Source organism: Tamandua tetradactyla, chromosome 25 (assembly GCF_023851605.1).
Source record: "Tamandua tetradactyla isolate mTamTet1 chromosome 25, mTamTet1.pri, whole genome shotgun sequence".
Taxonomy (NCBI): domain Eukaryota; kingdom Metazoa; phylum Chordata; class Mammalia; order Pilosa; family Myrmecophagidae; genus Tamandua; species Tamandua tetradactyla.
This window is the reverse complement of record NC_135351.1, coordinates 35,671,149-35,699,113: the sequence shown is the minus strand read 5'-3', so window position 1 is coordinate 35,699,113 and position 27,965 is coordinate 35,671,149. Positions and strand designations below refer to the sequence as shown.

The 27,965-nt window shown below is 37.7% G+C and overlaps 1 protein-coding gene and 1 pseudogene across 9 annotated transcripts in view; both read left to right on the top strand.

Annotated features, from left to right (window-relative positions):
• The window catches only part of AHI1 (Abelson helper integration site 1), a 209,330-nt gene that overhangs the window by 91,947 nt on the left and 89,418 nt on the right, over positions 1 to 27,965 (top strand). For 8 of the 9 annotated variants that reach the window (XM_077144078.1, XM_077144075.1, XM_077144074.1 and 5 more), the window contains exon 21: positions 361 to 478. In XM_077144078.1, coding sequence (XP_077000193.1) covers positions 361 to 478 — 118 coding nt within the window. Of the gene's footprint in view, positions 1 to 360; positions 479 to 1,168; positions 3,256 to 27,965 lie in introns of those variants that run through there. The other variant, XM_077144083.1, reaches the window with a different exon arrangement.
• On the top strand, positions 24,597 to 24,697 carry LOC143669415 (U6 spliceosomal RNA; annotated as a pseudogene).

Below are 27,965 nucleotides of genomic sequence, written 5' to 3'. Positions count from 1 at the left end.
TTTTAATTCTTTCTTAATTGAAAGTAATTGATGGGTTTTATTTTTCACAAATTTTTGCATAATTTAAAATTGCAAATGCACTCTATTTGAAGTTACTAATGTCAGTTCCATGATTAGATATTTTAATAAGCTAGATTTAATTTCAAATAATTAACCTTTCATTACCATTCAGTAATGAAAACTTAAAAACTATTCTGCTTTGGGAACGTTAAAAACCGTCCATATAAGCCATTACCACTCTTCCTGACCTACCATGTGTTCTGGCTTGTAGAGTAAGCACATACTTCTCATGCAGCTTTTGCATCAGTAACCCAGGAAATTACACTTCAGTTTCTGATTTGCCTTTCCTATTACATACAGGTCAACAAAAATCTCTCACTGACTTCTGCGCTGGCCTCCTCACAGCAGTCTAGGTTGAAACAGTCAGACATGCTGGCGGCTCATGAGATTCTCCATCACTTTGGTTTCAGTCAGACCGGTGAGCCCCTTTCTTACTTTGACTGTTCTTTTAAATGTTCAGATGCTATACTTTTAGTCATTTATTTAAATCATTTTTAATCCTTTATTGAATGATTTTATATCGTTTATTTCACTTTAGAAGGAATACTTATAGCATTGGAATCGTCAGCTTTCGTACTTGATGATTTATGTCCTAGCTTCTCTTATTTATTTGAAATCACAGAATTTATTTCAAAAGCAAATTTTAATTTGTTAACTTTACCAGTAGGTACTCTCAACCTATATTCTACTGAACAGATAATTGAAAGTAGCAAAATATGTGTGACTTCAACATGTAACATTAAAACGGATTCAATTTCTCAATTGAATAAAGGAATCAGTTTATGGATAATCCCATTTTATAATTCATTTCAAGAAGAGCCAGAATAAATGGCATGTTTGCAGAAATAGGATGCAGTTTGCAGTCATATCAAGTCCCTTCAAAGTTGGCAAGTATGCAAAAAAACTACTTATGAAATCTGTATGAATCACTGAGTTGAAAGAAACTATATGAATGCAAATTTTTAGGCTAAGATTTTAAATGAATTTGAATAAGGATATCAAAGGAAAAAAATCTAGGTAAATGTTTATTTTTGATATTGAAAGATGACTTTTTCTGTTCATGAGCAATGTTTTTCACAGTATTTTTTATATTATTGAATTCTTTTAGAAAGGTGAGACAGCCAAGAATAAAACTGTTTCCTTTGACAAAGAGATTATAAGAAGAAACTTGACTTGAAAAGATCAACATAATTTATTTAGAAGTTGGGCACAATATTACTGTTTCTACTCTAAAAGTTTTTGGAGTTTACATATACGAATTATTTTGGTATTGTTGTATAGATTACATATTACAGTAGAGAAATTGCTTAACTTGGATTCAGAACTCTTCTCTTCAGTCTTGGCTGTGCACTTGTTATCCTTATTACCTGTGAACCATAGAATCTTCATTGTAAAATTGGAGATGGTGTCTACATCATATGTTGTTGCAGAGCAGGTGAGATAGCAATAAATGAAAACCTAGTAAGCCATGAAGCGCTATGTGACTATAGCATATTTATATTGTTAATCATGTATGTAGCATTTAAATGGCATGCCCACATTTCTTGTGTCCCTATATCTGTCAGAAATTGGAGCAAAGCTGTAGTAATAGGCCACTGATGTTTACAGTCAGGCATCGTAGCCTGTACCCCTTCAGGCCTGACCTGTGCACTCTCAGTAGGCCCTGGGTTTGCCTTCAGACCTTGTCCAAGTGTTCTCCATGAGGGACCCTCCTTCCCCCATTCCATTCCTACCACCTCCCTGTGCTGAGATCTTACAGTCCTCTGAGAACAAACCTTCCATTCCACATTTCAGGATCAAAAGTTAAAATGTAAATGTCTGGTTGAGCCAGTACATTGATAAAATTCATTCAAAGGGTATCTTAAGTCTGTCAGCCAGCAAGGTGTAGATAATAGATATAAAATTCACTTTATGTCAAAGGAAAGAGCAGAGAGGATAGATAGGAAGTCCTTTCAAATGGGAAGAGAGATTACCAGAGAGACTGATAAAGAAGAGCGATAAGGAATGAGGGGAAAGCTTCATGTGATAAAGACCAGCCTTGCCAGCTTCACAGTGGTGGCTGGGATAGGCTCCACTTGCCTTCAGCCTTCAGCGGTCTCAGTGCAGAGCTGCGTGTTCTGGCCTGCTGTGCCCATCCGGAGCAGTGTTGGGAAGCCAAGCAGTACGTGGTAGCATTGCTGCCCTTGATTTTGTTTGGGTTATTGATATGCTTAAGGTGCAGCCTTCCTGGAAGTTCACTGAGATATAACTGTATAGAAAAGTTATAAAAACAGAAGATGAGATCCATTGCAAAATGGCCAGATTAATCCATTTTATTGTTAAGAAACCAATCTTTTTTAAAACCTCCAGCCCTAGAAACCAGGTGATAAACTAGTTTCCAGGCCTGACCGTACCACTACATGACCATAGAATCTGTAGCAGTTTTTTCAGGCCTCAGTTGCCTTATCTCTGCAAGTAGGGCAGGGATTTGGTGATTTTCTATCTGGAAAGTTCTGTGACTTTATCCACTACCCAAGCCAGTTTTAAAAGTGGATAAATAATTACGTTTTCTTGACTCTTCAAATAAACTGTCAGAAATCTGGAATGTAGGACTTAAGGAACAAATAATGCAGATAAGATGTTAAGAATAAAATCTTACTGAAAACCTGTTAGAAATATGCAAGTCAGATCTGTAAATGTTTGACTTTGTATAATATAAGGGAACACTACTCAGAGCTAGTCAGCATGATGGACCCACTAGCCTCATGCTAGGAGATTAAATAGCAAAAATTGATTATGTGTGTGTGTCTATATGTATAGATTGATATTTATACATAGGCTCACATGCTGGAAGCCTTTCCAGATTCCAAAGTGGTGTTCTACTGTGACCTCTAATGACATAATTCAGGGTGAGTTCCAGGAAATCAAGACAGCTAAAAAAGTAAACATTTCTTTCTTCTCTGATTTATATTCCTCAAAATTTTTAAGATGCTGCCTTTATTCATTCTAAAATCATTTTAAGTAGCTGTTTTGTTCAAGGCCCTCTCCTAGAGATATGGACTAACTATTATGTCTATAAAATAAAGTGAATCATTTTATTAATGTGAATTTATTAATGTGTTTGTCGTTTTAATTGAGAGTCATGGAATTTGATGGGTAAGGGATAACATGTTTTTTGAAAACAGTCAATGGTTTCTGTCTTCAAGTTTTATTTGCATTCTTTTTTTTTTTTAAAGGAAAGACAGAGAGAAGGAAGGAAGGATAGAAGGAAGGAAGGAAGGAAGAAAGGGAAACATCTTTAAACATTTTCTTGTTTTATTGTATTCTGTTTCTCCGTTTTTGTTACATGGGCTGGGGCCGGGAATCGAACCGAGGTCCTCCGGCATAGCAGGCAAGCACTTTGCCCGCTGAGCCACCGCGGCCCGCCCTATTTGCATTCTTAATTGGACCCTATAAACCTATATAAACCTTAATAGCCAAAGATTTCATCCAATTTATCTACAATATCCTATTTTCTCTAACAGACAAAAATTTTTATTTAAACATAATTATAAAATCATTCAGATGACTTCAGTATTAGTTATAAAAGCTTTGTTAAGTTAACTTTGTTCTTCTATTTGTTAAATAATATTTGAAGAACTATATTTTGCATTTTTATTCTCCCTTCTTTTAACAAGTTGTTCAAGTTTACTAGCTGCCAGAGTGCAATATACCAGAAATGGAATGGCTTTGAAAAGGGGAATTTAATAAAAGTTGCTAGTTTACAGTTCTAAGGCTGAGAAAATGTCCCGGTTAAAACAAGTCTATAGAAATGTCCAATCAGAGGCATCCAGGGAAAGATACCTTGGTTCAAGAAGGCCAGTGAAGTTCAGGGTTTCTCTCTCAAGTGAAAGGGCACATCGTAAGCACAGAGTTTCTCTCTCATCTGGAAGGGCTTGTGGCAAACACGGCGTCATCTGCTAGCTTCCTCTCCGGGCTTCCTGTTTCACAAAGCTCCCTGGGAGGTATTTTCCTTCTTTATCACCAAAGGTTGCTGGCTGGTGGACCTTGCTTCTCATGGTTATGTCATTCTGCTCTGCCCTCTCTGAATCTCCATTGTCCAAAACGTTTTCTCTTTTATAGGACTCCAGTAAACCAATCAAGACCCACTTAAATGGATGGAGACACATCTCCCCTAATCCAGTTTAGCAACCACTCTTGATTAGGTTACATCTCCAGAGAGATGATCTAATTACAAATTCAAGCATACAGTATTGAATAGGGATTATTCTGCCTTTACGAAATGGAATTTTGATTAAAACATGGCTTTTCTAGGGTCCATACATCCTTTCAAACAACACATTCTACCCTCTAGACCCTAAAAAAGACATGTTTTCCCCACATACAAAATATATTAATTTCATAACAATATCAGAAATCCTTAAACCATTTCAGTAGCAATACACCTGAAATACAAAGTTAGAAACGTACAAACTCCTATCAAAGTTAGTTACAGGCATAGTCTGTTCTAAGGCAAAATTATCCTCTGTCTCTGGACCTATAAAAACTCAAAACAAGTTATTTGCTGCCAACATACAAAGGAAGAACAGTCATAGGATACATATACCCATTTCCAGAGGGAGGAAGAAACACAGGTTCACAGGATCCAAGCAGTTTTGAAAACCTGCAGGACAGAGTCCATTAGATTTCAAAGTCTGAGAGTCATTTATCTTCGGGACTTCTGAAAGCGGCAGTCCCACCCTTTCCAAGGGCATATGCAGAGGCCTGCCTCTCTCCAAACGCAACCTTGGGGGATATTGAGGAGACCACCATTTTCTCAGCTCCACCCCTCTCCAAGCACTGGGGCCACACACCGGGCTGCAGCTGTGGTTTACAAATACCAAACACATCGAAACAGCTTTTTAAATGGATAAGGGGAAGAATCTGGAGGAGATGTGAGAAGCTTGATAGAGAAGGCCTAGAATGCTTTGAAGAGACTGTTGGTAGAAATGTGGACTCTAAAGACACTTCTGATAAAGCCTTAGACAGAAATGAGGCACGTGTTATTAGAGACTGGAAGGAAAGAAGTCTTGTTTTAAAATTGCAAGATCATCTGGTAAAACTGACTAATGGCTTTGGCTGGAAGGTTGATTTTAAAAACCATGAACTTGAATATTTAGCAGAAGAGATCTCCAAATTAAATGTCGAAAGTGCACCCTGGTTTCTCCTCACATCTTATAGTGAAATGCGACAAGAGAGAGATAAACTGAAAACTGAACTCTTGGGTGCAAAGAAATAGAAATTGAAGTCCTGGAAAATTCTGGGCTTCCAGGAAGGCAGACGCCAGAGAATAGTGCTCCATGTAAAGATTTAGCCAGATGTGGAACCAATCAGCCATTTCAGAGAAAGCCAGGATCAGACAGAGAGTTATCTAGGAAGGACTTGTGGAAACTCCTAATGTCTGAATGGCATGATCCAAGGCTACTGCATAGAAAGCCAACAAGGATGCTGTGGGACCTGTATAAACAGAGCTGCTGCCAGTCCAGACTGGGGGGGTTCAGAGAAGGGACACATTGGAGGAAAAATAACTTCAGAGGCAAAACCATGGAGGCTGAGGTCTGAAGTCAAGAAGCTTTGGGCCGGGAGAGCAGACCCACCCAAGCCCGTGGAGAGAGTGAGTTTGCCCCAAAGGCAGAGGATGGGCCTTCCGCCTCTTTGCAGTGGAAGTGTCATGTCACCTCAGGCCTTGGAGAGAGTGAAGTACATTCCTTGGGATTTGGGGAGAGCCTGGCTGCCACTACATGGGTTGAGCCCTGAGGATAAATGACTTTCAGACTTTGAAATGTAATGGAGTTTGCCCTGCAGGTTTTCAAAACTGTTTGGGTCCCATGACCCTTGTGTTCTTTCCTCCCTATGGAAATGCATATATGTATCCCATGACTGTCCCTCCTTTGTATGTTGGCAGCAAGTAACTTGTGTTGAGTTTTTATAGGTTCAGAGCCAGAGGAGATTCAGAGAGAGCAGAGCAGAATGACGTAGTCATGAGAAGCAGAGTCCTCCAGCCAGCAACTTTTGGAGATGAAGAAGAAAAATGCCTTGCGGGGAGCTTCATGAAACAGGAAGCCAAGAGAAGCAGCTAGCAGATGATGGTGTGTTTGTCGTGTGCCCTTCCAGATGAGAGAGGAACCCTGACTATTCACCATGTACTTTTCCAGATGAGAGAGAAACTCTATATTCGATCGGCCTTCTAGAACCAAGATATCTTTCCTTGGATGCCTTAGATTGGACGTTTCTATAGACTTATTTTTAACTGGGACATTTTCTCAGCCTTAGAACTATAAACTAGCAACTGATTAAATTCCCCTTTTAAAAGTCATTCTGTTTCTGGTATATTGCATTCTGGCAGCTAGCAAACTAGAGGACAAGTATACACTTACTTCGCTTGACCACTTGAAATCAGAAACTGTTTTTTCCAGTGTTTCTTAAGGTTCTAACTTTTATAGAGACAAGCAAAGGTTTTAGATAATGTAACTGAAATGTGAAAGGAAACCTGGGTAGTAACTTCACCAGAAATGCTGTAATAACCTTGTAGAACCCATTGTAAAGGATAGATTATATCTAAGATAAAAACAAGATAGATCTTGTATTTTTAGGGGAAAAACACATTTTGGCAAAAATTAGGAATTAGAATGACTCTTCAGTAAACACAGCCGATGGCAAAAGGGGGTTTCCATTTTAAGGAAGGTAAAATGGGCTTCAGATGACTTTCTCTTCCCATCAGAACTGGCAGAGGTTTTTTTGTTAATATTATTTAGTGAAATTCAAACTAGAAATGAAAATGAATTCTTATTGAATTCTGATTTTAAATCTCCAAAATTCCAAGACTTCAGGTGGTAGGGTGAGCAAGAGGGATTAATTTACTGTCATAAATAAAGATAATCTTCAGAATTAACTGATTTTTCTGTAGACGAATGTGCTTAATTCTGCTTTTTAGTCCTAAAAGGAATCGAACGTGGTTTATTATGTAATTTCTAAAAGCAAGAATGAGTTTTCCAAAACAACCATTTTTTTGGGGTTTAACATGTGTATTGTAGACTTGGGGTCATTGGCTGGAAGAGCAGGGCCTGAACCCAAATTCTGCCACCCCTTAGCTCTGTGTAATGTTAGATAATTGATTAATTATACCTACAGTCACCAGGTATAATGTCCCTCTGGTTTCTACTTCATGGAATTGTGAGGATCAGTATATTTTTAATACTTAGAGAACCATAAAATATTGTGAGAATAAACAACATGTAATTTTGTGGGGGTTTTTTTTTTATATATATGTATTTTTTTACATTTGAGATCATGCAATTTGCATTGTGGCCAAAGGACAGTAGGAAATCTTATTTTAAAACCTGACCCAATAAAATGTGATGATTATAGACAAAAGAACATGCCAGAAGCACAAATAACAGATAAATAATTTTTAGAAGCATGTCAAAAAAGACAGTAAGATGAAGTAATTTTAAGAGGAAAGTTTTCAAACAAGAATATCTAACTATTAATCCATGAGAACCCACTTGTGAAATTTTAATTTCAATGTTAAGTATCAAGCTAAACCAATCTTTGGCATATAGTGACATAATTCAAGATAATTAAAATAAGGTGCAGGCTCAAATCCCTATGAAGGTGTATTAGTTTGTTAAAGCTGTCAGAATGCAATATACCAGGGATGGAACAGCATTTATGAAGGGAATTTATTAAGTTACAAATTTACAGTTCTAAGACTCTAACAATGTACAGACTAAGGAATCCAGAGAAAGATACCTTGAATCAAGAAAGGCCGATGGGTCCAAAACACCTCTGCAGCTGGGAAGACACATAGGTGGCATGGCTGGTGTCTTTGACTTCGGTTTTCAAGCAGCGTCTCAGGAGGCATTTTCTTTCTCCAATTCCAGATGTTTGGGTCTCGTGTTAATTCTGTCGACTCTTATTCCTGTCTAGCTTCTGCTGGCTCTCTCAATTCCTGTATCTCCTGGGGCTTCTGAATTTCCAAAATGTTTCTCCTCTTAAATGACTGCAGTAAATTGATCAGGACACACCTTAAATGGGTGGAGTCACAACTCCATCTAATCAAAAGGTCACACCTGCAATCGAGCATGTCACACGTCCATGGAAATAATCCAGTCATCGTTTCCCTCCCTAAAAAATAGGTCTGGCCCCACAAGTTTGGATCAGGATTAAAACTTGGCTTTTCTGGTGTACATAATAGTTTCACACCAGCACAGAGGGAAATGGGCAGGTTCTAGGGGATAATTTGTTCTACAGGTATGGTGATTTGAAGCCATATGTATCCTCAGAAAAAGCATGTTCTTAAATCTAATTCATTCCTGTTGTGGTGAACCCATTGTAAGTAAGGCCTTTTGATGAGGCTACTTGAGTTAAGGTATGAGCCACCTCCTTGAGGATGGGTCTTAATCTTATTACTAGAGTCCTTTATAAAGAGAATCAAGAAAGAGAGAAAAGCCCATGGAAGCAAGAACTGAAATCAACAAAACCTGGAAGAGAAAGGAGAGACCAAGAGATGCCACCATGTGCCTTGCCATGCGGCAGAGGAGCCCCAAGTTGCTGACAGCCTTACCTTCAGAGAGAAAGCACTACCCTGATAATACCTTGATTTAGACATTTTTACAACCTCAAAACTATAAGCTTATAAATTCCCATTGTTCAAGCTGAACCATTTCATGTTGTTTCCTGTAAGCATCCTAGGAAACTAAAACAAAAGATGATGGAAAGGTTCAGAGCAACAGACCTCCACTTACTAGACTGTTTCCCTTAGATTTGCATATCTCTAAAAGCACACCTCTAGAGGCATTGGAAAAATTTCAGATTCTTCATATTGTTTCATTTTAAACTTATAGTTTTTCTTCTTTGAAATGGGAAAAAGGACAATTTTTGTAAAAAAAATGATAAAAATATTTTCTTAGATTTGTTTATTGACAGAAGCAGTGAAGTGTAAATGAATGGGCTTCAGATTAGAAATTAACATCAAATTTCAAATTCTGTGTTCATCATTCAGCAAGTTACCTAACTTCTTTTATTCAGTCATTCAATTTATGAATTGCTTACAGTATGTCAAGCAATATGCTTGATGCTAGTTATTCAGATTAAAAGTTACAGACCCTACTTTCAAGGAGTCAACAGTATTTTGTCAGACATATACAAGTTAGCAGATAGGTGCAATTGCAATGTGATAAATGCTATGATAAATAGTAAGAATTGCTGGAACATATTATTTGTATTAGTTGTGTCCCAACTCAGACCAGGAGCCTGGAGGTAATTTAAGAAAGAACTTAAGGAGCTTGTGATTTCTGAGTTGTAAAAGAATCCATCTCCAGTAAGAAGAGGGGCAGTGTATTAGAGAGATTTATCCTAAGAATTGGCTCATATAGCCAGTGGGGTGGGCATGTCTAAATTCCATAGAGAGGCTGCAAGTAGGAAATTCCATGAAGGTAAGGTTGAATTCCCCAGGAGAAACTGGCTAGCTAAAGTAGTGATAGAAATTCTTCTTTCCAACTGCTGAAGTCCTCAGTTCTCATTTTAAGACCTCGTTGCTGAGGGCAATCTCCTTTGTTGATTGTAAAACTGACTAATGGTGGAAACGCCCTCACACTAACAGGCCCCTACTTGCTTCACCAAACAAGTGAACACCGTAACCTAGCCGAATTGACACACAGACTTAACCATCATAGGGGATCACTGAGGTGAGGGTGGAAACAGCACGTGGTGTTTTCTCATGTAGAAAGTGGAGGTGGTACTATGGTAATCTAGTGAGCCACATAATAAGCTATGTGGGAACACTTTTTAAAAGCTTAAGCAGCCATCCCTCTCATCTATGGACATTTGATCTTTGATAAGGCAGTCAAGCCAACTCATTTGGGACAGAACAGTCTCTTCAATAAATGGTGCCTAGAGAACTGGATATCTATATGCAAAAGAATGAAAGAGGACCCATATCTCACACCCTATACAAAAGTTAACTCAAAATGGATCAAAGATCTAAACATTAGGTCTAAGACCATAAAACAATTAGAGGAAAATGTAGGGAGATATCTTATGAATTTTATAATTGGAGGCAGTTTTATGGACCTTACACCTAAAGCAAGAGCACTGAAGAAAGAAAGAAATAAATGGGAGCGCCTCAAAATTAAACACTTTTGTGCATCAAAGAACTTCATCAAGAAAGTAAAAAGACAGCCTACACAATGGGAGACAGTATTTGGAAACGACATATCAGATAAAGGTCTAGTATCCAGAATTTATAAAGAGATTGTTCAACTCAACAACAAAAAGACAGCCAATCCAATTACAAAATGGGAAAAAGACTTGAATAGACACTTCTCAGAAGAGGAAATACAAATGGCCAAAAGGCACATGAAGAGATGCTCAATGTCCCTGGCCATTAGAGAAATGCAAATCAAAACCACAATGAGATATCATCTCACACCCACCAGAATGGCCATTATCAACAAAACAGAAAATGACAAGTGCTGGAGAGGATGCGGAGAAAGAGGCACACTTATCCACTGTTGGTGGGAATATCAAATGATGCAACCACTGTGGAAGGCAGTTTGGCGGTTCCTCAAAAAGCTGAATATAGAATTGCCATATGACCCAGCAATACCATTGCTAGGTATCTACTCAGAGGACTTAAGGGCAAAGACACAAACGGACATTTGCACACCGATGTTTATAGCAGCAGCATTTACAATTGCAAGGAGATGGAAACAGCCAAAATGTCCATCAACAGAAGAGTTATGTATATACCAACTGTGGTATATACATACGATGGAATATTATGCAGCTCTAAGACAGAATAAACTTATGAAGTATGTAACAACATGGATGGACTTAGAGAACGTTATGCTGAGTGAGACTAGCCAAAAACTAAAGGACAAATACTGTATGGTCTCACTAGTATGAACCGACATTAGTGAATAAACTTGGAATATGTCTTTGATAACAGAGACCATCAGGAGATAGAAATAGGGTAAGATAGTGGGTAATTGATGCTGAAGGGATACAGACTGTGCAACAGGACTGGATACAAAAACTCAGAAATGGATAGCACAATACTATCTAACTGTAATGTAATTATGTTAAAACACTGAATGAAGCTGCATGTGAGAATGATAGAGGGAGGAAGGCTGGGGACATAAATAAAATCGGAAAGAAAGATAGATGTTAAAGATAGAGATGGTATAATCTAGGAATGCCTAGAGTGTATAATAATAGTGAAATGTACAATGTACAAATTTTAAAAATGTTTTGGCATGAAGAACAAAAGAATGTCATTATTGCAGGGTGCTGAAAATAGATGATAATTAATATTTTAAAATGTCACCTTATGTGTGAGACTAAAGCAAAAAATGTTTATTTGTTACAAAATTTAGATTTTGACTAGAGCATTTCCTAATATAACTCATGTAGATAGTTTGATTGAATGTCCTAAGTACTTGGAATCTCAGGTAGCACATGAGATTTTGTTGATTTGTCCAGAGTGATCCCCCGATGAATCCCAGAATGATTTGATCAGTGACTGGAAAAGTATTTGCAAGCCCCCTTCGGGGAATGGTGAGAGGGGGGAGAAATTCAACTTCCCCAAGTTGAATTCTTGATATTCTCACAAGCAGTGTGGACAACCAAAGCTATAGGCTGAGCCCCCAGTCTTGGGGTTTGTTCACATGAAACTTAACCCCACAAATGATAGGTCAAGTCTACTTAAAATTTAGGCCTAAGAGTCACCCCCAAGAGAACCTCTTTTGTTGCTCAGATGTGGCCTCTTTCTCCAGCCAACATGATGAGCAGTCTCACCACCCTCCCCCTCTCTGCGTGGGACATGACTCCCAGGGGTGTGGACCTTCCTGGCAACGTGGGACAGAGGTCCTGGAATGAGCTGAGACTCAGCATCAAAGGACAGAGAAAAACTCTAGAATGAGCTGAGAATTAACATCAAGGGATTGAGAGAACCTTCTAGACCAAAAGGGGAAAGAGTAAAATGAGACAAAGTGTCAATGACTGAGAGATTGCAAACAGAGTCGAGAGGTTATCCTGGAAGTTATTCTTATGCATTAAGTAGATATCACCTTGTTGTTCAAGATGTAGTGGAGAGGCTGGAGGGAATTGCCTGAAAATGTAGTGCTGTGTTCCAGTAGCCATGTTTCTTGATGATGATTGAACAACGATATAGCTTTCACAGTGAGACTCTGTGAATGTGAAAACCTTATGTCTGATGCTCCTTTTAGCTACTATATCAACAGAAGAGTAGAACATATGAAATAAAAATAAATAATAGGGGGAACAAATGATAAATAAATTCAGTTTGAAATAGTGGTAAATGAAAGCGAGGGATAAGGGGTATGGTACGTATAGTTTTTTTTTTCTCTATTATCATTTTATTTCTTTTTCTGTTGTCCTTTTATTTCTTTTTCTAAATCTATGCAAATGTACTAAGAAATGATGAATATGCAACTATGTGATGATATTAAGAATTACTGATTGTAGAGAAATGCAAATCAAAACCACAATGAGATATCATCTCACACCCACCAGAATGGCCATTATCAACAAAACAGAAAATGACAAGTGCTGGAGATGATGCGGAGAAAGAGGCACACTTATCCACTGTTGGTGGGAATGTCAAATGGTGCAACACTGTGGAAGGCAGTTTGGTGGTTCCTCAAAAAGCTGAATATAGAATTGCCATATGACCCAGCGATACCATTGCTAAGTATCTACTCGGAGGAATTAAGGGCAAAGACACAAACGGACATTTGCACACCAATGTTTATAGCAGCGTTATTTACAATTGCAAAGAGATGGAAACAGCCAAAATCTCCATCAACAGAAGAGTGGCTAAACAAACTGTGGTATATACATAATGGTGGAATATTATGCAGCTTTAAGACAGGATAAACTTATGAAGCATGTAATAACATGGATGGACCTAGACAACATTATGCTGAGTGAGTCTAGCCAAAAACTAAAGGACAAATACTGTATGGCCCACTGATGTGAAACGACATTCGAGAATAAATTTGGAATATGTCATTGGTAACAGAGTCCAGCAGGAGGTAGAAACAGGGTAAGATAGTAGGCAATTGGAGCTGAAGGGATACAGACTGTGCAACAGGACTAGATACAAAAACTCAAAAATGGACAGCACAATAATACCTAATTGTAAAGTAATCATGTTAAAACACTGAATGAAGCTGCATCTGAGCTATAGGTTTTTGTTTTGTTTTGTTTTGTTTTGTTTTTACTATTATTACTTTTATTTTTTTCTCTATATTAACATTCTATATCTTTTTCGGTTGTGTTGCTAGTTCTTCTAAACCGATGCAAATGTACTAAGAAATGATGATCATGCATCTATGTGATGATGTTAAGAATTACTGACTGCATATGTAGAATGGTATGATTTCTAAATGTTCTGTTAATTTTTTTCCCGTTAATTAAAAAAAAAAAAAAAGAGAGAAGGGGTAATTGGAGCTGAAGGGATACAGACTGTGCAACAGGACTGGATATAAAAACTCAGAAATGGACAGCACAATACTACCTAATTGTAATGCAATTATGTTAAAACATTGAATGAAGCTGCATGTGAGGTATAGGTTTTTTTTTCTCTCTATTATCGTTTTAATTCTTATTCTGTTGTCTTCTTATTTCTTTTTCTAAATCGATGCAAGTGTACGAAGAAATGATGAATATGCAACTATGTGATGATATTAAGAATTACTGATTGTACATGTAGAATGGAATGATTTCTAAATGTTTTGTTAATTTTTTTATTTAAGAAAAAAAAAAGAATTACTGATTGTATATGTAGAATGGAATGATATCTAAATGTTTTGTTTGTTAATTTTTTTAATTAATAAAAAAAGTTTTAAAAAAGTTAAAAAAAAAAAGGTTAAGCAACCAAATATAAATTATTACTGTTATTCTTAATCTCTGTGGCATGAATTCAGCAAATGGTAGTTTAAAAAAGAGTGAAATTGGAAGTAAAATGAGAACAATAGGATGGAAACTTATGTATGCCAGATAACCAGCCCAACGTGTTTAATCATCTTGACTTCTATTATCCATCTAATGGAGTGAGAACCAAGAGCTACTCTTAGAGCTAATGTTGATAGTATTCCATGTGCCTTTAATAACCACCAGTGGATGCAAAAACCTTGAAGCTGGTACTATTTTCATATTTCAATTTTTCTGGGCACTAAGCCAAAGACCTTGGCTTGTGATTATTTTATATTACCCATTCACAAAGACTCAATGACTTTGTTTTATTTTTTGGTTTTGCTCATGATTGCATTTTCTAAAATTGAGGTTTTATTGATATATTAAAGGCATTAAGGTGTCATTTTAGTATCCAATACCAATATTTTACTAACTTGATCTGAGTTAATCCACCTGTTAAAGTTGAAGACTTATTCATATTTGTAATAAAAGCTCCTGTATCTCATGAGTAGTATTATTTGAATTAGTAAAGTGTTTCTAACCATGTTAATAATTTAAAATATATTCTATATATTTATAATTCTTAATTTAAAAATCTTTGTTTTTCAATTTTACTGAATGCTAATATACTTAGTAGTTCTTCATGTGCTGTGATGTTCAATTAGTATTAATATCTCCATTGAGATATTACATTGCACCTAATCCCTTCTGAGGGGACAATATAAATGCAAGTTTTCTCCTCATTTAAATCTGCTGATTTGAATGAGCTTCAATTTGCCAACTATTTTATAATCATTTATTTTGGAAGAAAATGTTTTATGTAGTGTTTATGTAGTGTATATGGTTTCAACTTTGTAATTGTTTGCAACCTTCCCCCATCTATTAAAAACAGAAAACTTGCCTTAAGCTTTCCTTCTTTTTCAGCCTCATTTATTTGTGTTCGTGTGTGTGTTTTGTTTAAGAACCTACCAAATTTAGTTGTCAAAGTATACTGTAGCATTTTGCCCAGTGAATTAATTTTAAAAGTGAAATAATTGCATTAACAATCAGTTAGAAATTAAAAGCAAGCAGTTGAAACCATACACTGTTGAAAATTAAATTGAGATCTTATTGATTTAATGAATATGAAAACTACATGATTTAATTCTACCATAGCCAAAGTATGTTGTTAGACCATTAAATTCATATTTTACAGATATTCAGATGTTTATCTTTCCCAAAGCCATATAATAATGTATTCACAGTTTCTTAATTTGCATTTTTTATGTTTTAAAGATTTATAGTAATTATTTGCATTAAACAATTTTTAAGAACAGCTTGAATGTAAAATTTTTGGTATTTTAGGCAAAGTTGAACAGAACCATTTTAGTATACACAGCTCAAATACGAAGTCCAACCTCAGAAAAAATATTCAGCCTCAAACTTGTATAACAAACTACATTAGCTAACCCATTTCTTTCGTATATGTGGCAGAGAGTCATGATATTGAATGAGCTTGAGGTTCCTGAAGAACTTTGCTGTATTTTTTCTCTTCTCTGTTACTTCTAGTGACAGCACTAACATTCCTTAATCTTTGAGGTACAAACTTTGGATTTTGAATCCTTCTCTCTTCTTTTTTCTAACTAATCTGTCTCACAGTTTCTCTCATTTCTTTATTCTGCATCTCTCTTGAATTTTGCAGTTGTGTTTTTAATCTGTATGGTCTCGTCCTTTTGTTCCTTTTTTCTTTATCAAAGTTTTGTGGATGTCATTATATCTTCCTAAATGTTCTAAGTGATGTAATGTTCTCTGAGTTGTTTTCTTTGGTTCAGTTTCTTTGTCCTATGTATCTTGCATTTTTTTCTGTTGTGCTGCTAGTTTTCCTTATATGTCTGGTGATCCTTGATCTCTTGTCTATTTTTTAAAATGACATATGACTTCCCTCTTTAGTGGTGTAAATTGCTCCATAATCTCACTGTTCTTCTCACCTTAGCAGAAACTCTATTGAGAACTCTGTTTCGAAAGAACATGCTAACTGGCAGCTGATATTTAAGTTAAACAGGCAGGATGAAGATGTAATTGTCCGGCTGTGAGCCCCTAACTGCCGAAATGAGGATAACAGTAATTTCACTGATTTTTGGAGGGCCTGTGAAAAATGCAAGGCAACTTCCATTTTCTGTTTTAAGCTTGCAGCCTGTTTGGCATAGGTGTTTTACATAAGGACCTTTAGTGATTTCTCCCGCTTAGTTTTTTTTTTTTTTTTTTTTTTTGCCTCCCCTCTTCCTCCCCACATCAAATATATACTGACTCTGTGTTCAAAGGTCCTCTGAGTTTCAGATAAGTATAGAGTTCATATCTCTACTGCACCTCCAACATGTTTTTTAACAGATATTTCCAATAACTTTCCAACTTCCATAAATTTGTTGCAACCTCTAATCTGTTCTTTTCAAGCCCACCAGTGGCATTATCTTGTTTGACCTATCAGCAGCATTTGACATATCTGATCACTAATTTAATATGCTGATCTCAGGGCCACCACACACTGTTGGTTTTCCTTTATCTCATTGGCCTCTCTTTTTCATGGCAGTCTGATCTTCTGTTATTCTCTGTATGTGCTTATTTCCTTGGTGGTCTCTTGACTTTAAGTAAAACCCATGTGCCACTGATTGTTGTTGTGAGGCTCTGCTCTACATTTCACACCTTCCTTCTGAACTCTGGACATGAGCTTTCCCACCAGGTGTGTCTTACCTCACTTGAAAGGTAGCTGGTGTGACTGAGGAACTCAATTTTTTCTTTAACTTAATTTTAAATAATTTAAATTTGAATTGCCATAGGTGGGTAGTTAAACTACTGGAATCCAGTATACCAGTAACAGAACAGCTTTTAAAAAGGAAATTTATTTTTAAAAAGTTGTGAGTTTACAGTGCTAAGGCCATGGCAGTGTCCTAATTAAGGTACCAACAAGAGGTTACCTTCACTCAAGAAAGGCTGAAAAACATCCGGAACACCTCTGTCAGCTGGGAAGATACGTGGCTGGCATCTGCTGGGGTCTCTGACTTCTGGACATGTCTCTTAGCTGGGAAGGCACATGGTAACATCTGCTCACATTCTCTCCTCATTTCATAAGGCTTCCCCAGCAGCATTTTCCTTCTGCATTTCCAAAGGTTTCTGGCTGTATAGACTCTGTTGGTACTAACGCTTTTTCCAAATTGATTCCCTCTTAGAGGACTCCAATAAGCATCCCCACCTTGAATGGATGGAGACATGTCTCCATGGAAGCCAACTAATCAAAAGTTACCACCCACAATAAGGTGGGTCACATCTCCGTGGAAACAGTAAAAATGATCCCACCTAGCAACACTGAATGAGAATTAAAGAACTTGACTTTTCTGGGGTACACAACAGTTTCAAACCAGCACAATATTGAACAATGCAAATCTACAGAACCTCTTTCTATGTAAATCTGCTTTAACGCCACACAAATTGAGTGTTACATAGGGTAGTTTATCTGTTTTAAAAAGAAATCGAATGCAAATTGTGCTTTTAATAGTAAAGCTTCCAAGAATATAATGTTGAAGATTATATGGTATTTCATCACCATGATTTTGAAGATCTTGTTATTAATAAGCAGTATTGATTGCTTCTAGAGGGACTGGCCTCTAGAATTTCCTTACTTAAATCAATTAATGATATTCTGGTAGCAATTAGCCAAAAGGTTAGAGAGACCTGAATGATAGATCCAGATTCTCTTACTTATGATGTGACGTTGAGTAAATTACTTATTTCATCTTAGTGACTTGTCATTTGAAAGTAGAGGGTAGGAAAATATTTTCAAGTGAAAGTATTTAAAAGCCAAGCTGTTAGCTGTAAACAGTGTAATAATAGTTACAAATGTAATCTTTATGACTGTATTCAGAACTACTTTAATCACTCAACATTTTTATTTTATGTTTATCTAACTTCCTGCTAAATTTTAGAAAGCGAAAGCACCATGCTTCTAGAATTAAACATAGTAAGTATGCTAAAATTCATATTCCTCTGGTACACTTACTAATTCAAAATACTACCTCTATGGATACTGAATTAAAACATTTCTATGAGAAAAATAGTTTATATAATTAAAAGTAGGAAACTTAAAGGTTTCAACTACTTTATCAGAACATAATTTATGCTGTGGTGAAAAGGTAAATGCTGGGTAATTTACTGCAGTAAAGGAAGCTCCTTCAGTGAACATTTGACTGAAAGGTGGAGATTAAACAAAGAATTATACCACTATTTTATGACTAAAATGGGCAGGGTGAGGGAGTTGGTTTTAAATGGCTAAATTCTTTTGACCAGGACATAACTTTGTTCATTTCTGTTTATTTCTATAGTATGAAAGTAAACTGCATTTAATTTAAATTAAACTGTTTAATATCAACTATGTAAAACATGTTACTCTTTTGATAATCACAAATTTAACTTAGCATTTTTTTCCAATTAAAAGATAATTAGGCAGGGTTGCCAGGATAGTTCAGTGGTAGAATTCTCTCCTACAGGAGACCTGGGTTTGATTCCTGGCCCATGTGCTCTCCCCTCCCCCTAAAAAACAAATGAGCATAACAAACAAATTAAAAGCAAACAAAATTCAACAAATGGTGCCGCAATGACAGGATACTGACATGGAAAAAAGAATGAAACGTGACCCTACCATACAGCAAACAAACAAAAAGATAATTAGGCATACAAAATGGTATTGTAGTATTACACATCCAAACATATAGATGATAAAGGAGGTTTTGGGTGAATTTTTATGGTAATAAATGAAATATATCCTTTTGATGTATTTTTGAAGGAAATTAGTATGCCATAATTTTAACCATTTTTCAGTTGCTAGGTATGATGACTGTGACGGTTAGGTTCTGGTGTCAGCTTGGCCACGTGACGATGCCCAGTTGTCTGGTCAGGCAAGCACAGGCCTGACTGTTGCTGCAGGGATATTTCATGGCTGGTTAACAGACCAGAAGGCTGGTTTTCTAAATCGGTCAGTTGATTGCATCAATGACCAGTTATATCTGTACTTAACTAATCCAATCAACTGAAGACTTTTCAGGGAGAAGAGCAACTTTTCACTGCCTCTTCTGCCAGCGAGCCTCTCCTATGGAGTTCATCAAGATTCTTCATCTGAGCTGCCAGCTTCTCAGCCTGCCCTATGGATTTTGGACTCTTCCATTCTCATGGTTGCATGAGACACCTATATAAGTCTCATATATGCAGATATCTCCTGTTGGTTCTGTTTCTCTAGAGAACCCTGACTAAAACAGCTGAACCAGTAGGGGTTCTTGAGAAACCAAATCTTAAAAATCAGTTTTTACAATTGGTTTTCTACTCTGATTAGACTCAAAGGCACTAATAACTCTGTTTCCAATAATCAAGATGGCGGTGACAGTCCATGGGATGATTTGGCAAGACAGATATCACAAAATATCACCACTGGATTCTGCTAATAGTATGCTTATAAAAGGCAAGGCTCTGGGTAAGAGTGTTTTTGGCATCTTAACAGAATTTTGTAGTTAAGAAGTATGATGATAAGGGCTGATTGTTGTTAGAGACACTGGATGCAGTTATAAGGGAAAACTGAGAAAGGGAAGACTGGCCTGGTTTACAGATAGGTCTGCATGATATGGAAGTGGACAGCTGCAGCACTACAGCCCCTTTCTGGTGTGTCCTTGAAGAGCAGTGGTAAATTAAATCCTCTCAGTGGGCAGAACTTTGAGCAGTGCACCTGGTTGTTCATTTTGCTTGGAAGGACAACTGACCAGAGGTACATTTGCATACTGACCCATGGGCTGTTGCTAATGGTTTGGCTAGATGATCAGGGACTTGAAAGGAGCATGATTGGAAAATTGGTAGCAAAGAGGTCTGGGGAAGAAGTATGTGTATAGACCTTTCTGAGTGGGCAAAAAATATGAAGATGTTTGTGTAACATGTGAATTCTCAACAGAGGGTGGGACTTCAGAAGAGGAAGGTTTTAATAATCAAATGGATAAAATAACTCATTCTGTGAATACAGGTCATCCTCTTTCCCCAGCCACTCCTGCCATTGTCCAATGGACTCATGAACAAAGTGGATATGGTGGTATGGATGGAGATTATGTATGGGCTCAGCAACATGGACTTCCACTCACAAAGGCTGACCTGGCTTACAGCCACTGCTGAGTGCCCAATCTGCCAGCAGCAGAGACTCACACTCAGTCCCCAGTATGGCACCATTCCCAAAGGTGATCAGCCAGCTACCCAGTGGCAGGTTGATTACTTCCATCATGGAAAGGGCAGTGATTTATTCTAACTGGATTGGGCACATATACATATAGATATGGGTTTGCCTTCCCTGCATATGGTGCTTCCACAAAACTACCATTCATGGAATTATGGAATACCTTATCCACTGTCATGGTATTCCACACAGTATTGCTTCTGATCAAAGAACCCAGTTCACAGTAAATGAAGTGCGTGAATGGGCACATGCTCATGGAATCCTCTAATATTACCATTTTCCTTATTATCCAGAGGCAGCTGAATTGATAGAATGGTGGAATGGTCTTTTGAAGTCCCAATTACAGTGCCAACAAGGTGGCGATACCTTGCAGGCCTGTGGCAGTGTTCTCCAAGAGACAGTATATGCACTGAATCAGCATCCATTGTATGTGCTGTTTCCCTCATAGCCAAAGTTCATAGGTCCAGGATGGAAATGGATATGGCATTACTCACTATCATCCCTAGTGATCCACTAGAAAGATTTTTGCTTCCTGTCCTAAAACCTTAAGCTCTACTGGTCTAAAGATCTTAGTTCCAAAAGGTAGAGTGCTCTACCAGGAGATACAGCAATGATTCCATTGAACTAGAAGTTAAGACTACATGGCCACTTTGGGCTTCTCATGCCTCTGAATCAACAGGCAAGGAAGAGGATTACTATACTGTCTAGGGTGATTGATCCTGACTATCAAGGGAAAATAGGACTGCAACTACAGAAAGGAAGAGTTTTCCTGGAATGCTGGAGATCCTCTAGGGCATCATTTAGTAATTCCATGCACAGAAGGCTCATTTTTTAAATGGGAATCACTTCCATCAATGGAATACTGAAACAGCCCAATCCAGGCAGGACTACCAGTGTCTCAGAAACTTCAGGTATGAAGGTTTGGGTCAGCCACCTGGCAGAGAACCATGGCCAGCTGAAATGCTTGCTGAAGGTAAAGGAAACATGGAATGGACAGTGGAAGAAGGTAGTGATAAATATGAACTTTGACCACATGACCAGTTACAGAAATGAGGACTGTGATGGTATGAATAGCTCCTCTCTGTTTTGTTATGAGAATGTTTGTACATAAGCAAATATCTTGTTTTCCTCCTATTCATATGATATAAGTTGTATTTTTCATATTAGAATGTTTAAGTTATAGGACATGAAGTTTAAGAGTGAATGGTACCTAAGGACTTGCACCCTATTCTGGAGAGACATAATGCATTTCTGGTTGTATGCAAGACAGTTGAGTATTGTTAGGAGAAATATATGACTGTTATTGTGTCCTCTTTGGAAATTAAGCATGTTTCAAGGTGATATGTGTAGCTGCCAAGTTAACAAGGGGTGGACTGTGATGGTGAAGTTCTGGTGTCAACTTGGCCAGATGATTATGCCGGATTGTCTAGTCAAGAAATCATTGACGTAACTTACTGTAAGGATATTGTGTGCCTGGTTGATTTATTAAATCATCAGTCAGTTGAGTGCAGCTGTGGCTGATTACATCTGCAATCAACTACAAACAAAATAATCTAATTAGTTGAAGACTTTTAAGAAAGAAGAGAGACTTTTCACTCCTTCTTCAGCCAACAAGCCTCTCTTCTGCAGTTTCTCGAGGCCCTTCATTGGAGCTGTGTGCTTTACAGCCTGCCCTACGGATTTTTGACTCTTCCATTCCCACAGTTATATGAGACACCTTTATAAATCTCACACTTACAGATATTTCCTATTGATTCTGTTTCTCTAGAGAACCCTAGCTAGTACAATTACTTTACCAGTTTTTCAGTATTATAGTGAAAACATCTAGTATTTAAGATGTTGGCCATATCTCTGATAATGAAAGGATTTTGATTATATATAAAATGAAAAGTCAAGTTCTACTTCCTATTAACCTCATTCCTTCACTTTATATACATGCAAATTAAAACTTTCTCATAACATCAGTACACATTTCAGCTTTTATATTCCCTGATTCTATGAAAAAGGATGAATCTTAGGCAAGCACCTTTTTGTATACCAATTTTGCTCCTAGGGTGGGCATTGCCTAAAACTGGAGAGGCAGCTCCCAATGTTTCCTTCTCTTCCTGAGGATGGAATGGAAAATGAAATACCTTAAATACCTTTTTTTTTTTTTTTTGCATGGGCAGGCTCTGGAAATCGAACCTGAGTCTCCGGCATGGCAGGTAAGAATTCTGCCACTGAGCCACCATTGCACTGCCCATGAAATACGTTTTATATCATAAAAAATATATTTTTGGTTTCCTTCAAAAATTCCTGTGTCCCAACTTTTTAACAAATTAAATCTGGAAGAAGAAATAGTTTAGTATTTAAACATTTTAGTTTGTGTTATTGAATATATAATTAGATTCCGGAAATTATTAGGAAAGGAGCTATCTAAATTAAATCCCCATTTACTCTCCCTCAGTTAGGTAACAGTCTTCTAAAACTAAAGTTAACATAGCCCTAAGCATTCCCTTAGGGTAGTAAGTGCATACTTTGACTTTTTAAGGGTTAGTCAGTTTGGTGTGGATAGTGAGCCATCTATGATGTCATAGAATTTACTGGCAGTATTTTCTGGAAATGAACGTCCAGCCCTTCTTAAAAACATCATTACAGATGGAAATGAGGCTTAGGATCCAGACCTTCTGGTAATGATAGAGGCCTCAGAGATAATGGTGATTTGTATTTTCCAGAATATTAAACGCACATTTTCAGGAAGTGTTTTCCTTGAATGAAAAGTGGATGAAATGTAAAGAATCGCTCTGTGTTGTTCTTAGTCAGCGAACCTGCCTGCAAGTCTGAGAGCAGTGCTGGTGAGAAATATGAAAACTGACAGATGACTAAATAATTTGAGGTTTTTGCATTGCAAATGGCTAATAAGTAAAAAGTGGAACATTGTTCTGATTCTCTAATTTCAGGCTATATTTTCCCCCTCAACTTTCTCCTCTGAAAAAACATTCAACTAAAATTTGATAAGGGGTAAAAAATGGAGAATTATTTTTGCCTAGCATCCACCCTTTCCTTTTTCTAGTGAATCAGAAATACTGTATTTTAAGAGAAGCACCCTAATGAAAGCTGTTAGTGTGTAAAAATGAAAAACCTTTTTATATTTAATCAAATATTCATTCATGCAGTTCAGCCACCGGTGTTGATGAAAAACCTACTAGCTCTCAGGGAGTGTGCTGAGCCCGAGAGAAACGGAAGATGCCGCCACAGGCTAGATGGGGAATCCAGCAGGTGCAGAGGGGGTGGGGACACAAGGTGGGGGGTTCCACGGTGATGCGTAAACACAGGAGAGCACAGAGAATACAGAACGTCTGCTTGACGCCTGACCTGCAGGAAATGCGCTCGGTGCTGTGTCCTCTCCACAGTCTCTAGGTCTGTTGTCCAGCGATGAGTCCTCTAACAGGCAGCTTAGAACTGGGCATCTGATTTTCATACCTTTACCCCTTAGGCTTATTTCTTCACACCCAGCTTGTGCGGCTGGGCTGGTGTTCTGAGAATGAGTGACAGCAGAGTCAGAAGGCCTCCAGTTTCTGCGTACGAATCTTTGGCTGTGTGTGGATATGCACGTTGGTTGTGTGTTTTTGCCACCCTTTTGAGAGGAATCAAGTCTTTTACATCTCACTGCAGTTAAATTTGTCAGAGAAAATTAGGTCAGGGATGAGCAGGTTTTTTATTTAGGGTAATTCAGAATCAGTGTTTGCTTTTTCGTTTGTTTGTTTTTGCTTTTTTCATGTAGTGGCATTAGGAGGCTTGGTATTTGTATAATACCAGTCTTTTTAATCTGTACATTTTAAAGTGAAAATGTAACAAATTTAAAGGAAAGCACTTTTAAAAAGTTAAAGGCAATTATAAAACATGATATTAGTGGTTAGGCAGATTAATATACTTAATATTCCTTGAACTTTTAAAAGGAAAAAAGTTATTATACCTTTGAGTAATAATTCGAGGTTTTTATGTATATGTGCTACATATCATGTAGCAGTGAACAAAACAGATAAATGCGAGTGTCCTTGTTTAGCTTACCTTCTAATAGAGAGACACCGACAATAAGCAAATAAATTAAAATAGAATAAATAGAAAATAAGGTGGGGGTGGGGGGTGCAAGGATATTCAGTGGTAGAATTCTCACCTGCCATGCAGGAGACCCGGATTTGATTCCCAGCCCATGCGCTTACCAAACAAACAAGCAAAACAAACAAAAAAGCCAAACAAAAGCTCAACAAATGGTGCTGCATGAGAGGATACTCACATGGAAAAAGAAGGAAATGTGACCCCTACCATACAATACAAAAAAATAAAAATAATAAGGTAGTACTTGCTTTGGCAGCATGCATGCTAAATTGGAATGAGACAGAGAAGATTAGCATGCCCCTGAGCAAGGGTGACACACAAATTTGTGAAGTGTTTCTTATTTTTAGGCATGATTGTTTTGTAAACCACACCTTCTCTAATTAAAACAAAATAATAAGGCAGAGAAGGTGTGGATAGAGTGGACTGGGACTGACTTGAGGATTCTAGATTTTTGTTTTTTTTGTTTTTTTTTATGAATGGAATACAGTTCTATTTTTGCTTCATTTTTTAAAAACAGGCTTTACTTTTTAAAGCACTTTTTGGTTTAGAGAAAAATTGCACAAAAAGTGCACAGAGTTCCTATATAGCTCCTCTTCCTCTCCCCACTTTTCCCTAGAATTAGCATCTTATGTTAGTCTGGTGCAGTGTACAATATTGATTGATACATTATTACCTAAAGTGCATAGTTTGCACTATGGTTTGCTCTTCTGTGTACAATGTTATGGGTTTTCACAAATGCAATGTGTCCTGTATACAACATTGCAATTTCATACAGAAAGGTTTCACTGCCCTTAAAAGGCCCTGGGCTCCACCTACTTATCCCTCCCTCCTCCCACTGAGCGCCTGGCAACCCCCGAACTTTTCACTGACTATACCTTTACCATTTCCAGAGGGTCATATACTTGAAATCGTGCAGTATGTAGCCTTTTCAGACTGCCTTCTTTCATGTAACAATATGCATTTAATGTTCCTCACAATCTTTTCATAGCTTGATAGCTCTTTTCTTGCTAAATTATTTTCCATTATATGTATGTACTACAGATTGCTGTTTTAAATAGAGCCGTCACAGAAAGCATTACAAAGAAAATGACATTTGAGCAAAATTTTGAAGGAAGAAAGAATGCAAGTCATGTCATCTGGGAGAGTAGTTTCCCTGACTCAAACCCCGAGGCAGAAATGTGCTCGGTGTAGACGGGAAACAGCGGAGAGGCCCGCGTGGCTGCAATGGAGAGAAGGGGAGTGCAGACGACCGTGGAACTGGATGGTACGGAACCTTGTATAGATGACGTGGACGGCTCCCCATCCCAGGAGTCCTTACTGCAGACCTAAATTTTTAAAGGAGGGCTATGGGTAAGGGGCAGGTCTAGTACAGCTTGTTGGTACTTGCTATAATAAGAGAGATGAACCAAGTGCAAGAGTTACATGATGTAGTTGTAGCTGGGTGGGAGGGCGATAAGGCCTCTTAGAGAAAGCAATCTTTAAACTGCTCCTAAAACGTATTGAGGCATTCCAGATAGGAGGGCCAGTTAAAGATGATTCCAGTAATTTGTATGGGAAGAAAGAACTGCAGTAAGAGAGTGAGCATTTAAAATCATTGCATATGTGGGATGAGTGGTGAGGGGCAGAGAACTCCGGAGGGGTGAGGGTGCCCCCGGCTTCTAGGAGAGGCACGGATGGCAAGCTGCTGACGAGAACGGGACAGTACGGGGGCATGGGGAGAATGATAGAGGATTGTATGTGGACTTACTGAGTTTGAAGTGCCTGAAAGGCATCTGGAATGATATATCTAATAGCTTTCTCATTCATTTGAGACACATTTATTAAACATCCTACTGTGAGTCAGACTCTAAGCTAAGAAGTAGACTGCATTCTTTAAAATACAGGCTTGGAGCATTACATGCAGATTAAGGAGTCATTTTCGTTGTATTCTTCACTACAGTGGCAAATCTGGACAAAAAAGAATTACCTTAATTATAGTGACCTGTTTGTACCTTTACCTGTGATTTTCAAGGCACAATAAAATAATGAATGTTCTTAATTATTAATTCTTAAAATAATTAATATCAAATACTTGCAGGTATTTAATTGCAGTTTAATCTGTGAACACACAGAGTTGGGATATATTGACCTTGTCTACATAATAAACATGGCAGAACTTTATGAGATTTATACCCAACTCTCCTCAGATTGGATGCCTAGACCACTTCAGGAAGGATGTGACTTGAATAGTCTCCAATCTCCTGTAAAGGTTTCCTGAGGGAATTCATCACATACTAAAAATAAATGTGATGGGATTAGAATTTCCCCTTTGAAGAGTCCCTCTGGCAGTGTGGGGTGCGTTCAGAAGACCCCTGGAGTGAGATGGTTTTGGGGGCTGTTTCAGAAAACCAGGTGAGCAGGGAGTACGCACACCTAGTGGAGGAGCGAGAGGAGAGGAGAGGAGAGGATGGGCTTTTAGTGGACCTTTACAGTGTGGGCTTGCACGCGTGCGTGCACATGCCTGTCTGCACATGCATGCCTGGTGTGTGTACGCATACTTTTAAGGAATGATAAACTCAGTATTTCCACCTCAGGTTGTATGAGGCAAGCCATTAAGTTTTCTAAAGCAGAATTCTGTTAAAATATCAAACTTTTTGTCAAGTATGTAGTTAATTGTAAAGCTTACTATAGTATTATTTTATCCGTTTAAGACTTTAATTCTATATTTCTATAAAAGCTGTTAAGAAAAATAAGGCAAAAATATATTTTAAATAAAGTCAAAATTAGCAGTTTGAGACTTCGTGTGTGTGTGAGCGCACATACACACATTAGGCAGGGACAGTTGGAAGTGTTTCTGCATATATTAACTCATTTAGCAGCCTGCGAGGTGGGGAAGCAGCTTACCTGGGCTCACATAGCTAATACTTGCCAGGGCCAGCCTCCTGACACAGGCAGGCTGGCTCCAGAATCAGGATGTATTATCCTTGTAAATTGTCCTTTAAAACGTATATATTTTTAATTGTTAAGGAACACAAACTAATAGTAGAGAATTTTAAATAACTCAGACTTCTGACTTGAGAAGATAATTTGCCCAGAAATTTATCATTTCTCAATAAACACAGTACATTTACCAAGTGAAGTAATCAACATATAAATTACAAGAACATGTTATAGCTGTTATTTATTCATTCCACACATTAACTTTTGAGCTTTCTTTATTTTTAGGAAGGTGTGCTCGCAAACCCAGAGCTGGGGGGTAGGAGGGAGTATTTTTGTTTGTTGGTTTGTTTGTTTACTGTTGGCTTTTAAATGAATGTTGAGATTTTTTAATGAGAACTTAAAAAATTCTTACTCTGATTATATGGAAGATTATGCAGCATTCAAAACAATTGAAAATATACTTGCTTACTGTATTAGTTTCCTGGAGCTGCTGTCACAAATGATCAAATACTGGGTGACATAAAACACCAGAAATTTGTTCTCTCACAATCCTGTAGGCCAGCAGTCCACAGTACAGGCATTGTCAAGGCCATGCTACATCTGAAGGCTCCAGGGACTCCTTCCTTGCCTTGCTCCCAGATGCTGGTAACTTGCTGGCCAGCCTCAGAATTCCTGGATCTGTGGCTGCAGGCCT